Here is a 16,395-nt window from a genome sequence, read left to right as displayed (position 1 = left end):
CCATAGCTGGGGGCATCACAATGCCAGATTTCAGGTTGTACTATAAAGCTGTGGTCATCAAGACAGTGTGGTACTGGCACAAAAACAGACACATAGATCAATGGAACAGAATAGAGAACCCATAAGTGGACCCTGAAATGTATGGTCAACTAATATTCGATAAAGGAGGAAAGGCTATCCACTGGAAGAAAGACAGTCTCTTCAATAAATGGTGTTGGGAAAATTGGACATCCACATGCAGAAGAATGAAACTGGACCACTCTCTTGCACCATACACAAAGATAAACTCAAAATGGATGAGAGATCTAAATGTGAGACAAGAGTCCATCAAAATCCTAGAGGAGAACACAGGCAACACCCTTTTTGAACTTGGCCACAGTAACTTCTTGCAAGATACTTCCACAAAGGCAAAAGAAACAAAAGCAAAAATGAACTATTGGGACTTCATCAAGATAAGAAGCTTTTGCACAGCAAAGGATACAGTCAACAAAACTAAAAGACAACCTACAGAATGGGAGAAGATATTTGCAAATGACATATCAGATAAAGGGCTAGTTTCCAAGATCTATAAAGAACTTATTAAACTCAACACCAAAGAAACAAACAATCCAATCATGAGATGGGCAAAAGACATGAAGAGAAATCTCACAGAGGAAGACATGGACATGGCCAACATGCACATGAGAAAATGCTCTGCAACCCTTGCTATCAGGGAAACACAAATCAAAACCACAACGAGATACCACCTCACACCAGTGAGAATGGGGAGAATTAACAAGGCAGGAAACAACAAATGTTGGAGAGGATGCGGAGAAAAGGGAACCCTCTTACACTGTTAGTGGGAATGTGAACTGGTGCAGCCACTCTGGAAAACTGTGTGGAGGTTCCTCAAAGAGTTAAAAATAGACTTGCCCTACGACCCAGCAATTGCACTGTTGGGGATTTACCCCAAAGATTCAGATGCAATGAAACGTCGGGACACCTGCACCCCGATGTTTCTATCAGCAATGGCCACAATAGCCAAACTGTGGAAGGAGCCTCGGTGTCCATCGAAAGATGAATGGATAAAGAAGATGTGGTTTATGTATACAATGGAATATTACTCAGCAATTAGAAATGACAAATACCCACCATTTGCTTCAACGTGGATGGAACTGGAGGGTATTATGCTGAGTGAAATAAGTCAATCGGAGAAGGACAAACAGTGTATGTTCTCATTCATTTGGGGAATATAAAAAAATAGTGAAAGGGAATATAAAGGAAGGGAGAAGAAATGTTGGGAAATATCAGGAAGGGAGACAGAACATAAAGACTCCTAACTCTGGGAAACGAACTAGGGGTGGTGGATGGGGAGGAGGGCGGGGGTGGAGGGGAATGGGTGGCGGGCACTGAGGCGGGCACTGAGGCGGACACTTGACGGGATGAGCACTGGGTGTTTTTCTGTATGTTGGTAAATTGAACACCAATAAAAATTAATTAAAAAAAAATAATCCATTAGATGCTCCTTGGAAAAAAGTTCCCAGAACCAAATTAATTTAGAAAACACTATTTAGTATATTTCCCTTTTAGAACATCACATGAACAATAGTTTATGAAAGACTCAGAAGTCTTATAGCAAATAGAGTTAATTTATTTAGCCCAGCATTTTCTAAACATTTGATCATCTAAGGAATTATCAGGTTCCCTGCTGAGTGGGGAGTCTGCTTCTCCCTCTCCCTCTGCCATTCCCCCTACTTGTGCTCTCTGGCTCTGTCAAATATATACATACAATCTTTTTAAAAAAGAAAAAAAACCATTTTCATACACTGGTTTTGTGCTCTTTTCTGTGTTTTAAGTATCTAAAAAATATGTTTAAACACGTAAAATCAAAAGTAATTATAAAAATAAGTAATATAAGAATACATGGATCTACCATAGAAGTAACATTTTGTCATATTTGCTTCAGATCTTAAGTATTACAGACACAATTGACGTCTCTTTCATATAATGAAAGGGATATAAGATAGTGTCAAGTAGTGGTAAGTACTGTGAAGGAAGTAAGCAGAGGATCAGGGAGTAAGGATGGAAGAGATGCTCTTGCATTCTAGGAAGTCTTCTCTCAAGCAGAGACTTGAATAAAGAGAAGTAAGCCAGGTGAAGGGCAGACCGTGTGGTGGGAACGGTGAGTGGGTTCAAAGCCCCTGAGACACTGGAATCTCTTTCATGGGTCTGAATTCCAAGAAGGAAGCCATCACCTTGGAGTGTAGTGAGCAAGAGGAGACCAATAGAAAATGAGGTTGGGAACTAGCCAGACCACAATAAGAAGCTTGACACACTTACCTTTTTTTTTTTTTTTTTTTTTTTAAGATTTTATTTTTTTTATCCATGAGAAACACAGAGAGAGGCAGAGACATAGGCAGAGGGAGAAGCAGGCTCCCTACGGGGAGCCTGATGCAGGACTTGATCCCAGGATCCCAGGATCACGACCTGAGCTGAAGACAGACGCTCAACCACTGAGCCACTCAGCTGCCCCTGCACGCTTATCTTGACAGTAAGGCTATCTCTGTGGGGGTTGGAACTATTGTGGGGGAATGAAGACCTCATCCTTAGTTCTTACCCACCATTAAAAGTGCAATCTTGGAAGCAGGAATGGCAAAGATAATCAAAATGACTACTTCCAGAAAGTGGTGGAAGAACCTTGTAGAGGGTGATGTCTGTGTGTTCACTGGCATACATAGCATGCCACTTGGTCACATTCTCCACTCAGCTTGGGAATGGAGATTCTGGAGGGACAGAGCCCTCCCTGAGTAGCAAAGAGCATGCATGTCACAGGAGGGAACCTATTGTACATTTTCTCTGCCTAAAGATATTTATACCAGTGATTTTGCATTTCTAGACATCATCTACATCTTGAGATATGTTAATGATGTTACTTCTTCCCACTCAGTAGTGACAGATTCCATTTATTCATTTTGACTTTCTGTGGTTCCTAAGTAGATCTGACTTATCGTTTTGGTGAAAGATTACTAAAACCCTCAGCAGTTCAGACAGGGATTAAGTCTTGATTACCACCTACATGGAATTGGTGAGCAAAACAGCCAATATGTGATATATGGCTTCCATTTCCACTCCAAGTATTAGCTCTGAATCTTTTGTTAGAGGAGATAAAGGGAAGCGTAAGTGGGTCATATGAGATTATCCTCAACTGAGCCGTCATGTACATTTTTAACACAATCTCTTCATCTGAAGGGGAACTAGGAAGGAAGGGGGGAGGGGGTGAAGTCTGGCAGTGACATATGCCATACCATTGAGTGCCAGGACTGGCAACTCTAATCTGGCTGGCTCAAGAGCTGTTCCTTTCTCCCTTGAATTTATACCTGTCCCTCCCCAAGTAGGAGGCTCCACTCAGTAAATTGACTTTCTCTAAAAGAACTATATTCTGGAGGTAAGTTGCTGAAAATGTAGTCTTCCTTGCAATCCAGTGCCAGTTTTGAGTCAAATATGGTCTTTCCAGTCTCTTGCCATAGACCCTGGATTTAGGTCAGCCACAAAGCATTATCGTATACTTTGCCAATAAGACACTGTATTTACTTAAATGAGATCTAGAAATATAATAGCCCCATGAATTTTAATAGTGCTGAAATGCCTATTCATTTGAAAGTATTAAAGCTTATCAAAAAAGTTTTAGTGTTTACCCTTCTGTGGAGAATGGTGAGTTATAAACATTTGAACAGTTTTGAGATTGTTTGATTTTTGAACCACTTATTCCTTCCTATATGCCCTCATCCCCCTCCCCCAACATGCTGGGAGAAGTATATCTTGCATTTGTAACTAAACTAATTATAAGTAATTTTGTTTTGAGGCAACTCTCTGGGGTATGCCATGTCAGGATTGAAAGTCACTCCCCGCCCCCCTGGCAGGCTCTGAAAATCACCTGGAGGATTGTGTAAAGGAGGAGGTCTTACCTTTCTAAGTGTATGAAGGAGGTTTTGCTCGGGCCTTGGGAAGTCATCACAGATGATGGACTCCTATAATTAAGACTTCTTATAAGGTTTCCCTCGCCTTTCTCTGACTCCCATCTCTGAATTTCTCTCATTCAGCTTTGTGTTTAGCTTTCTCACTACAAACAAATTGTCTCTAGTAGTTGAGATTCCAGGAAGATTGCCAGGGAATAGACCTTCAATTCCATAAAAAGGCAAGATATTAACTAAAAACATATACACGTGCACAGAAAGTCTCCCTTACCCGGTTCACATGCCTGGTCTCTTACTTAGTTCCTCCGCTTCTCACAAAGAGCCCCAAGAGACACAAAACTGCAGTCTCTCTCACTCCTCCTTTCCCACCTCTCATTTCTTGGCACACGTAGAATGTCATTTGCAGCATGTAGCAAATCACATTAATGTGTTTGTTGCCTGTACCCAAAGGCCACACGGCTTCCTTTGTGCTCCCTGTTCCTCCCCTTGCAAGCCTGGGTGATTAATTAGAGGCACATAGGTTACAGTGTTGGGCAATTACTCCTAGTGACAAAACACAAGGAGGCCGAGTGAGGCCCAAATATGGCCCTTTCACCCACCCTTCCAAAAACCAAACATCTTACACAAGAGTACATTTATAAGCCAGGTCCTATGCCTATAAACTACCAAATGGTAACGGCTCAGTGATGCTGACTTCTTTGTCTCCCTTTCTTCTAGCTCTTCTACCAGTGACCTCTCCAACTTTGATCATGCTTATCTGAGGCAAAGCCCTGACCACTGCAGCTCCCAGGGGAGCATGGAGAGCCTGGAGCCCAGTGGGGGATACCCACCCTGCCATCTTCTTTCCCCTGCCAAGTCCACCAGCAGCATTGACCAGCTGAACCACCTCCACAACAAGAGAGATTCAGCATACAGCTCTTTCTCCACCAGTTCTAGCATCCTAGAGTATCCACCCCCTGGCATCTCTAGCCGGGAGCGTTCAGCCTCCATGGACACCACTTCTGCTCGGGGTGGCCTTCTAGAAGGGATGAAGCAGGCAGATATTCGCTATGTCAAGACAGTCTATGATCCCCGCAGGGGAGTCTCAGCAGAGTATGAGGTGAACTCTTCAGCCCTGCTTCTCCAAGGTAGGGAAGCCCGAGCCTCAGCAGATGGTCAGGGCTATGATAAATGGCATAATGTTCCTCGGGGCAAGGGAGTGCCACCTCCATCCTGGAGCCAGCAGTGCCCCAGTTCCTTGGACACTGCCACTCCCAACCTGCCTTCTAAAGTGGGTGTGCCCCTGCCCCCAGCTCGAAGCGACAGTTATGCAGCCTTTCGGCAGCGAGAACGGCCCAGCTCTTGGTCCAGCCTTGATCAGAAGCGCTTCTGCCGGCCTCAGCCAAATTCTGCCGGCTCCCTGAAATCTCCCCTCATAGAGGAACAGCTGCATCCTGTGCTAGAGAGGAGTCCAGAGAACAGCCCCCCAGTGAAGCCCAAGTATAATTACACCCAGAAGGCCCAGCCTGGCCAACCTCTGCTGCCGACTGGCATCTACCCGGTACCTTCTCTGGAGCCACACTTTGCCCAGGTGCCCCAGCCTTTTGTGAGTAGTAATGGCACGCTCTACCCAGCACTGGCCAAGGAGACTGGGTATACAACTCCTCATGGAGCTTGTGATGAGACTGCTACCTTTGATGAGAATGGGAACCAAGATGGATCTACCAGGCCTGGGTTTGCCTTCTCCGTGCCTCTAGAACATGATTCAGTGTCCCCGGTGGAGAGGAAACCTGAAAGCTCAGCCAAATGTGTCCCCTACAAAGTCCATTTCCCTTCAGTACCTGAAAATGAGGAGGATACCTCCCTGGAGAGACAGCTCACACCTCTCCAAGGCAACAGCCCACATCCCAATGAGAGAAAGAGCACCCACAGCAACAAACCATATTCTCATTACCACAGCCTCAAATGCCCTCAGGCCTGGCAAGTGGGCGAAGACAAAAGATCTTCCGGGACCTCAGAGCTTTGGGATGGTGATTTACATGAAGACCACAACGCCAACCTGCAGCAGAGGCTAGAGAGAGAAAGCCTAGGCCAGAGCCTGCCGAACAACTGTGGCAGGACCAAGTCAGCCTTTTCCTCCCTCCAAAATATCCCTGAGAGCCTAAGAAGGCAAAGCAGCTTGGAGCTAGGAGGAGGAGCCCAGGAGGGCTACCTGGATGGCCGGTCTACCTCTGTAATCAACAGCAAGGTGGAAGACTCTGGCAGGAGAGCTCCTCCTGATTACAGGAGGCATCTGGACAGGCCAGTTTCCTATCCAAGGCCCGAGGCAAGAACCAGTGCCTTGGCCTCTTTCCCCAGTTCAGACTCAAGACACAAGGATCCTGCCTCCTCACCCCACCAACAGATATCCAGTCTGGGCAGGAGGTGGCTCAGCTCCAGCAGCACCTCAGCTCTGCCAGGCTTTCAGCATGGGAAACCCCACTGCTCGGTGCTGCAGAAGGTTTCCGAGATCGAGCAGCGAGAGCAAGGAAGCCAGAGACCCCGGAGCCTGAGCTCTAGTTACGGGCATAACTACAGGCCCAACAGGACGCTTCCAGCTTCGAATACTTTGGGGAATGACTTTGAGGACACAAAAGCCAATATCCATCTTTCTGAAGCCACTGAACTCCTAGGCAATGGGGAGCAGCACTCCAAAAATGAGCCAAAGCTGGAAGAGGCTTCCTGGCAGCCACATGGCCCACAGTTGAGGAGAGGCGCGGATGTTGGCCATGGCCCCCGGCTTCCAGGCAGTGAGCCCCCGAGGCGGGACGCTCCCCTGCTCCGCAGCCAGAGCACCTTTCAGCTCTCCAGCGAGGCGGACGACGAGCCCGCGTGGCCAGAGGCCAGGCCCCGCACACCCGAGTCGCCCGTGCTGGACGCCCCCTTCAGCCGCGCCTACCGCAACTGCATCAAGGATGCGCAGTCCCGCGTCCTGGGGGCCACCTCCTTTCGGCGCCGGGACCTCGAGCTGGGGACGCCCGCAACCTCGAGAGCCTGGCGCCCGCGGCCCGCCTCAGCTCACGTGGGGCCGTGGAGCCCGGAGGCCACGGCTTGGGCCTCCCCCCACACCCCCCGCGAGCGGCACAGCGTGACCCCTGCTGACCGCGACCCCGCCCGCCCCGCACCGCCTGCGCCCCGGAGGGGCCCGCGCCGCCGCCTGACCTCGGCGCAGAAGCAGCGCTCCTACTCCGAGCCCGAGAAGATGAACGAGGTGGGGGTCTCGGAGGAGGCGGGGCAGGCGCCCTCGAGCCCGCGGAGGAAGGGGCTGTGCCCCGCCGAGAGCCCCGGGGCGGGCCGGCGCCGCACCTTGGAGCGCAGCGGCAAGGCGTGCTGCGCGCTCGGCCTGTCGGGCCCGGAGCTCAGGCAGTTCCAGCAGAGCGCGCTGGCCGACTACGTCCAGCGCAAGACCGGTAAGCGGCCTGCCCCGGCCCCGGGCCGCGGCCTCCAGGACCCCCCGCTGCCGCCGCCGCCGCCGCGGGAGCGCGCCCAGAGCGCCTACCCGAGGCCGGGCCCCGCGGCCCCCGACGGCCCCAGCCTCGCCTCGGCGCCCAGCCCCTGCGCGCTGCGGGAACCCCTCGGGCAGCCGCGCAGGGAGGCCGTCCTCCCGCCGGCCGCAGCAGCAGGGGGTGCAGGGGAGGCCCCGCGGGCGCCCAGAGACCGCAGCAGCTCCTTCGCTGGAGGCCGCCTCCAGTGGGAACGGCAACGTGGGGACCCAGCCCCGAGGGAGCTGCTCGGAGGCGCCAACTATGGACCAAAGTGCGCCCAGACGGTGGACAGGACCCCTGGGGAGCCCTCCTCGTGGGGGGCTGCAGCCAGGAGGACCGGGAAGTCCAAGTCCGCGGAGGACCTGCTGGAGCGCTCCGACGTCCTGGTGGTCCCTATCCATGTGAGATCACGGTCCTCCCCCACTGCAGACAAGAAGCATCAGGTATGTGTAACCAGAGGGTCCTAGGATGGGGCCCTTCGGCCCTGAGCTTTAGTGCGGCTCCCCTACCCCCCCCCCCACTTCTCCCCACTTTTTCCTTTCACATGGAAATGGGTAGCATTTGTTTTCATGGGGTGATTTCTTTCTGGGTCCCTGATGCTCTTATAGAGACAGAGATATGTAGATACATAGAGCTGTAGAGATATTTTATATAGATCTATGTGTCTTATAGAGATATATATATACACGTGGTCGTGTGTGTGTGTGTGTGTGTGTGTGTGTGTGTGTGTGTGTGTACACTTGATTTTAGAAAGCTACCCAGCTCTCAGTGCAAGAATGCATGGTTAGGAAAAGTTGGGGATTATCTTTTCTGCTGGTTTGTTTTATATTCATGGAATATATATATTTTTAATTAATTTTTATTTATTTATGATAGTCACACAGAGAGAGAGAGACAGATGCAGAGACACAGGCAGAAGGAGAAGCAGGCTCCATGCACCCGGAGCCCGACATCGGACTTGATCCCTGGTCTCCAGGATTGCGCCCTGGGCCAAAGGCAGGCGCTAAACCACTGCACCACCCAGGGATCCCCCTCATGGAATATATTTTAAAGATTTTAGCTTTGCACCCTCTGTTTCCGACTTTTACATTGACAAAACATGAAGAATTACTGACTTTAATAGTTATTGGTTATTGAACTCCTGGCCCTCAGCTAAGTATGCTTTACATTTGTTATTTCATTAATTCTCACAATCCTCCTGTGTAGTATATTACCCTCATCAAACCTAAGACTCCTCGACTCCCATCTGAATTCTTGAGTGCACCATCTTGGTGAGATAGGAGAATCACAGACATTTCAAATTCTCACAGAGAAGGATTTTCTTTTTTTTTTTTTTTAATTTTTTTTTAAATCTTTTTTTTTTAATATTTTTATTTACTTATTCATGAGAGACACAGACACAGAGGAGAAGCAGGCTCCATGAAGGGAGCCCGATGTGGGACTCGATCCCGGGTCTCCAGGATCACACCCTGGGCCGAAGGCGGTGCTAAGCCGCTGCGCCACCGGGGCTGCCCAGAGAAGGATTTTCTAATAAAGATTTCCAACTATTACAAGATTATGAAGTGCTTTCCACTGGAAATTTCAGCAGAGCTAGCTATAGAACCTGAGTACTAACTTCCAGGAGTCTACTAATTTCCCTAATTCATAGTCAGTGCTTGCTGTGGGTGCACTGCAGATCAAAGGCCTACCTCATGGTTCCCTTCCTACCTAAGAGGATATTAGGAATTCACATCTACGTTAGTACAAGGGAGAACACTCCTCCATTGTCTCTTCTCACAGTCTCTTTTCCCCAGCAGAGAAGTCAGTCATTTAACAAGAATTTGTAGAGCATGCGTCATGTGAAAAGCACTATACTACAAGGTTGAAGGAAACACAGAAGGAACTAAGGTTCATGCCTTTCTGGGGTTCACAACTGAGCAAGGAATAGGAACTTCTATATATAAATAGCTAATATGACTAGCAAATGCTAGACTAGAGTCTGCTTCCTCTCCCTCTGTCCCTCCCCCTGCTTGAGCAATCTTTCTCTTTCTCAAATGCTTTGCTAGTCATATTAGCTAGTCAAATAATATGCTTTGGAGGGAAGAGTGGTTAACTGAGAGGATCTAAGGGCTTCTCTTGAAGGAGATAGAATTTGAACCAGGCTGTGAAGGATGGGCAGGATGTTGACAAAGGATTAGGGGTTGTGTGTGGGAGGCATTAGTTCCTAGAAACAGCTTCAAAGAAAGAAAGATTCAGACATTACTCCCTGTTAGGTTTTTTTCGCTGCACTGCTTCTGAAACCAAATACTGTACCTATCTAGATAGTTTCTGTTCCAAGATACCTGGAAATATTTTCTCCTCAGCATAAATGCACAAAAAATTGTATAGAGGCAATCTTCCATAAGCTTTCATTGATGTTTTTCCTCCCCTCTGAATGAAGACAGAGCTAATTTCTACTCCTTATCCTACCACTAAAACACCTAAAATCCCTGTATGTGACATACAATTTCAGCTAGTTTGATGGACTTCAGTAACATAACAATCCAAACATTTTCTCATTTTTTTCTTCCCGTGTTCTAAAGAAAACAGAAATTTTAGTGAAAACTAAATCATCTGATTTCTTAACTGTATTTCATTATTCTCCCTTGGGGAACTGGTTAGATGGCTATGAATGCTCTTGCTTTTTCTTTTCCTCAAATATTTCTCAAGTCTGGTAAACTGGGAAATAAAGCTAAAACATAGGTGGTATAGAGAAATTATGAAATTCCTCCAAATCCCAGCTAAATATGTTATTTAAAAACTTTTTTAGGGGTGCCTGGGTGGCTCGGTCTGTTAAGTGCCTGCCTTTGGTTCAGGTCATAATCCCAGGGTCCTAGAATTGGGCCCCATGTCTGGCTCTCTGCTCAGTGAGGAGTCTCCTTCTTCCTCTCCCTCTGTCCCTCACCCTGCTTGAGCTCACTCTCTCTCTTTCTCAAATAAGTAAAATCTTTTTAAAAATTTTCATTTTATCTGTGCTACTTTGCTCCTACAAATTCTGAAGACAAATTATCAGCCCCCAAATTGTAATTGTGTCTTGAGCTTCCTTCTCCCACCCAGCAACCAGACCTTGCCTACCCTGAAACCTGGTCCATGACAAGGTCTGCTCCTTGCATCTTCTTTATTCAGCCACCTTCTACCCTATTTATAGAACTAGCTAAAAATAAATAAATAAACAAACAAACAAACAAACAAACCTAGGCTCCACACAATTACTGTGGTTATTTCTGAATATTATGTTGTTTTTTTATATGCATGACTTCCAGAGACTTTACCATTATTATTAAGCTTTAATGAAGGTACTGAATAAGAATTTGTCTCATTACAGCTTTAGAGAACTCTGAGAAATTAAGTAGCTGTGTAGAAAGTGTCTGCCTAATAAGTTAAACCCAAAATATTTCTGGTGCCAGCTCATCCCATGGCATCCTGAACAAATGCTACTTGCTCCTGCCAGCCAGATGCTAATAGAGTAGGAATATATATGCTTTTGATAAAGATTCAGTTCTTTTTCAGAAGTCCATTAGTGAGGACAATTTCTGCCTCCAAAAAAGGTCAGCATGGAAATCAATTCCTCTGTTTATAAAAATTGGCCATTCTTGCACCTAAAGAATTGCAGATGGCTGCCACCACACCTAGCCTGAGACCTTCTCAGATACTCAGCAGGCCAGGGCCTGTCAGCCAGCGCTGGTCCTCTCATTGCTTCTCCTTTAATTCTTCTTCATTTGAAAAGTGTAATTGCAGATCAAATGGATATTAGTGATGGAGCTGAAGGACACATCAAATTCTTGCCTATTTCCTACTCTTTATGCAACTTTGGAAAACTTAAGCTTTTTAAAATGGGTGGGCCCTGCAAAGCTGCCAGAAAACATCCAGATATTTCTGCTTTGGAGATGGAAATTTACACCTATTCATTGCATTGATTTAGAATTCAACAAATGCTATAAAAAGAAACCTATGGAAAAATAAGATTCCTGGCTGGGAGTTGTTTTTCCAGATGCTGAGGCTTCTCTGGTTCTCACTGTATTTTCAGAGACCTTGGTTCCTGATACATAAGATGTTCACCATATGATGGTGTGGCGAACATCATTTAATTGCTGAGGAAATTGCTTAGTGCATCCCAGTGTTGGATGTAGGCTTGATTCTGTAGAATGCAGCTTGTAAATTGTTTTAGCACCCCTTAGGAAGCACCCACTCAAGCTTGTGCATAACGAAACACCTTGCCATGGAATGTGAAGTTACAAATAGCTAATAATAATAAATGTTTACTATATAGCAGTCATTGTTCTACATGTTTTATAAGCATAAAAGTAATCTTTACCTATATGCAAGGAAGTAGACACTATTGTCATCTCTGTATTATGGATGAGGGATCTGAGGCACGGAAAGGATGAGAAATTTGCCCAAGGTAGTGGGAGCGAGGTTTTGACCCCATGCCATCTGACTTCAGATTCTGCAAGGCACTATACCAGACTCCCTCCTTAAATAAAAAAGACTGGGGGAGGGAGGAGGCAAGAGTTAAATATCTATCTGAAAACTTTAAGCTGATGAACTGATTCCATTTGAATATTTACTGATTACTGCTATTCACATTTAAATAAAATTTTGATTTCTCAAATGAATTTCTAATTCATTTTAGCAGACACTTGAAACTGCTATTCCAAAATAGATGAATACTGTCGTGTTTATATTTTATTGTCTATAGAGATAGTTGAATATCTAACTTAGAACCCAAAGCAAGAATGAGGATCAGGACTGAAGAGACTAGGTTGATAGTTTTAAGTTTGGTATGCCTAATAAAGACTAAGAACAGGGGTATTTTTAAGTCAGTCATCAGAAGTCAGGTAACAAACAAACACAAATAGACATTTACCCAAGTGTCTACTGGAATAGCTCTATACCATAAGTACTTTATTTTCTATATTACATATAGATTGTATGTATGTGTGTATATATATAATATACTCTAAGTATATTTTCTATATATTTCTATATGCAAAAATATATTTATTTTCTGATAAGAATTATAAAGTCTTCTTTGGCAATGAACATATGCCCAAATCAGAGCAAGTAAATACAATAGAAATTGATCTCCTTGGGACTGTACTAGGTTGGTCTTCTGTCCAAATGATGTTGTCATTGACAGATTTAGGGAGTTCTCTCAAGTGAGTCTAACTTCCTTTATCTTGTGCACACCCACCTAAATATCAATTTAAGCTTGAGATTCTGGGGGGCCAACTGATGTGACTACGGGAGTTAAACTCATTCACATACTGAAATTCAAAGAAAATAAGAAAATGGGAAAATATACTTGTTAGTGGGCAAGGAGCTCAAAGGGATCTAGAGGCTCCACTTAATTGCACATTCTTATCAAGAAGGGGGTGGAATGGGGAAAGATTTTAGAAGGACTATAAGGTTTCATGGAGAGCAGGAATTCTCATTTCTTAGAGTGATATTTGAGCAAATCAGAGACACTTGGAACTCTTTTTTCTCAAAGCATTGAAGTCTGATTGCATCCAGCTCAGCCTCTGAGGCTCACTTGTTAAGATTCCAAGGAAAGATCTTAGGCTTTGAAGACATCATGGTTTGAATGCTAGCTCCTCCACTTTAACTGTGGGTAAAATAACCTCTCTGAGCTGCAGTTACCTTCCTTCTCCTTATTGTTATGGATTAAATCACAGAGGGACTGTTAGGTGCCTGATACAATTCCAGGCACATAATTTGAAGATTTTAAGGTATTTTGCAGAGTGTCTGGCACTCAGTAAATGCAATTAAATGATAGCTGCAAAAAAAAAAAGGATAGCTGCAATTAACAATATTCACATGTTTATTTTTCCTTCAGGCCTATTACGACCTTTGGCTCTTCTTTTTATTGTCTGTTAGTACTTCTACCACTGACTGGGCCAAAAAACAGGTGGGAAGCAATTAGCTCTTTGGACAGAGTAAATGGTGAAAGTTGCTAAAACTAAGTGTAGGGAGCATATATGGATTTAATTTCTGTTTTCTGCCTGTCTCTCATTATAAATAATTGAAAATTAATTATATTATCAATAGCAACATCATTGTCTTCATCAGGACCTGTTCCAAATTTTATACTATCAAAAACTCACCAAAAAAAAAAAAAAAAAAAAACAAGAAAGAAAGAAAAGAAAAAACAAAACCACATCTCTCACCCTGTCAGGAAACCAATATATACCCTTATTAAAAACAAAAACAGGTAATGACTACCCCTGAAAAGTTACCAGAGTTACTGATATTACATGTGGGCGAGATGTTTTTTTTTTCCTGAAGAGAATAAACTTCAACTTGATTACAAGCCAAATTCATATCTTTTCTCTAAGAACATTTGAGATCTTTGCTAAATTCAATAAACTATCCTTTTCTTGTCATCTCCCATATTCCCGTATTGCTGTTTCAAAAGTTTGGTCTTTTAAAATAATTTCCATCATTATACTTCAAGTACAGCAGTTATTTTGAACCCTGGCAATAATTTTTATCAGATTTCTGCTTAGAAAATGCCCTGGTACAGAGAGGCACCTGGCAAGACAGAAGGAGGTGCAAATCCTAGCCCTGCCACTCGTGACCTTGGGAAGGTTCACTGCTTTGGGCCTGTTTCCTCATTGGTCCACTGGGGTTAACAGTACTTCCTGGGGCTTTGGGGATGAAGTGGGATCATATATGACCGTGCATGTTGGTGCCTGACAGTAAGTAGCAAGCCTCCAATAAATGTTCCTTCTCCTTTCTATCTCTACTCCCTTGGTAAATTTAAATACCTGTTTTTGGTAATAACGTTGTGCCTTTCTTCTGTTTCAAGGATATGGTTTTGGGAGAAAACAACAGCTTTGATCTTGTGAAGGATGCATGTTATTTGGCTGGCCCTGCGTCTGGGTATGTACATATATTTATGATGCCCTCTGCCTTATGAATACTCCCCGAGTTAAATGTTTTTCTTCCACTCTACAAGAAAGGAAAATGTAACATTAAGATGTTTCATCATATTGTGTGCTGCCTTTTCAATTTGTCTAGGCCACAGGAAACTTTAACATTTTTTATTTATAACTTTCTCTAAGAATACTTATGCAGAACAGGTTGATTGTGTACTGTTGAGGCAATAGTTGACTTCAAATAAGTTGAATCTCAGAATAGTTAGTAGAGATGCTCTTCTCTAGCATATCCTATGGCTCACACATGGGGCCTTGCTTGTGTGGCTCTCTTCCAATTCTGTGCACAAAGGATCAGTTCTGGTGATTAAAGCCCCAGGGGGGAAAAAAAATAAAGCCCCAGGGGAAGAATGAGCATTTCATAAACAGCTTCATAGAGCAAGACAAACTTACTGGAAGCATAGGAAGTAAAAAATAAAGCTCCAAATCATAGTTTTTAAGCACTTAGGGATAGAAAATAAGAAAGTTAGTTTAAAATTGCCATCAAAATAATTTCTTCTAAGTAGAAAAATATAAGGGATAGAGTTTAAATTTCTGAAATCTTCACACGCAGCTCAGATAGAAATTTCCAAAGAATTTCTCCGCACATGCTTGTATATAGTTTTAATGCAGCATCACAGGGCATTACCAGTGGTAATGCATTTAAATCCTCCTTACTATCTTCCATGCTTTTTGAAACCAGTTCTTTTTCCATCTATTTCATTTCAGTCATTGTTTCTTTTTCTGTACAATATTCACTTTCTCAATATCTTAGCCTAATACTGTCACTTAAAAGCAGCCTATGTGAAGGTGGCTTAGTTGGTTAAGTGTCCGACTCTTGATTTTGGCTCAGGTCATGATCTTGGGGTCATGAGATCAGTCCCACATCGGGGTCTGCCCTGGGTGTGGAGCCTGCTTAAGATTCTCTCTCTCTCCCCTCCCACTCCCACTCTCTCTCTTAAAAAAACAAAAACAAAAACAAAAATCTCTTTTACCCTATCCTTTGTTCTTGAAAAAAATACAACCACCATGGAGAAGCATTCTTAACCAGACTAAGGATTTAACTTAAATATTACCTTCAAAAACACACAATTTAAATATGGTTCCTATAAACTAAGAAGATTAAACAAAAACCTGACAATATATCAAAGTTTATTTGGCTGTTATTTTAAATAAAGGATGAATTTTTTTTTTGATGTCTCTCCTTTAAAAAAAAGGCTCAAGTTACAAATATAATAAAATGAAGTTACCCAAGTTAGCCATTAAAACAGATTCCAGTTATTCCATGTCCTATTAGAGGAGTTTAAAAATAGTTCATATCCTCCAGTCTAAACAGCAATTGGGCAGAGACACTTCTTGTCCAACAGATATTTACTGTGGGGGTACTTTCTGTCAGGTACTGAGGATACCAAACTGAATCGGACATGGGAGGAAAGCAGCTGGTGAATCTCCTGCCTTTGGGTTTTCAGTACACCCATTTGGGAACCCACCAAGAAATACAGAATAGCCAATCTTAGATTTTGAGAGGTTCCTGGTAAAGAAAATGCCTCTAAATGAAAAGGATATTTCAGGGGAAGGGCGAGGTTACATCTGAGAGAGATGGGCCCCTTAACCATCTGCATTTATAATACAGAAAAAATAGCATCATGAGAAGAGCTAACTTGGTTCTTTGCTGTCTTTCCCTTCCATATGCTGCATTCTCCTTGCCTGGCACTTAGACAGTTTTGTGGCAGGCCTGTGCTGGGGCCCTGCCTGGGGACTGAGCCACAGCTCCCTCAGGACTCAGATATGTAAAATGAAAAGTTCCATCTGCTCTACAGATTCACTTGCATACCAGTTAGGGAGCTCCAAGTGTGGAATTTTCAAATTAGGGTTAGTTTACTGGAGATTGGCTTTATCTTCACGTTAACTCATGTGTGGCAGCAGGCAGTGCTGGAGATTTGTTTTGTTTGTTTTCCTTTAGAATGTAATAATGTAAGTATTAGAAATCATTGGGTTTTTTCCTCA

General features: G+C 44.2%; 1 protein-coding gene across 1 annotated transcript in view; it reads left to right on the top strand.

The window, feature by feature from the left end:
• Nucleotides 1-16,395, top strand: part of SHROOM3 (shroom family member 3) — a 166,627-nt gene that overhangs the window by 127,498 nt on the left and 22,734 nt on the right. Inside the window, exons 5-6 of the mRNA XM_072745539.1 lie at nucleotides 4,671-7,899; nucleotides 14,283-14,356. Of these exons, the coding sequence (XP_072601640.1) occupies nucleotides 4,671-7,899; nucleotides 14,283-14,356 (3,303 nt within the window). The remainder of the gene's footprint in view (nucleotides 1-4,670; nucleotides 7,900-14,282; nucleotides 14,357-16,395) is intronic.

This window comes from Vulpes vulpes, unplaced genomic scaffold (genome assembly GCF_048418805.1).
Source record: "Vulpes vulpes isolate BD-2025 unplaced genomic scaffold, VulVul3 u000000899, whole genome shotgun sequence".
Lineage (NCBI taxonomy): Eukaryota > Metazoa > Chordata > Mammalia > Carnivora > Canidae > Vulpes > Vulpes vulpes.
The sequence above is the reverse complement of the archived record's forward strand: the minus strand, read 5'-3'. Positions and strand labels throughout refer to the sequence as shown.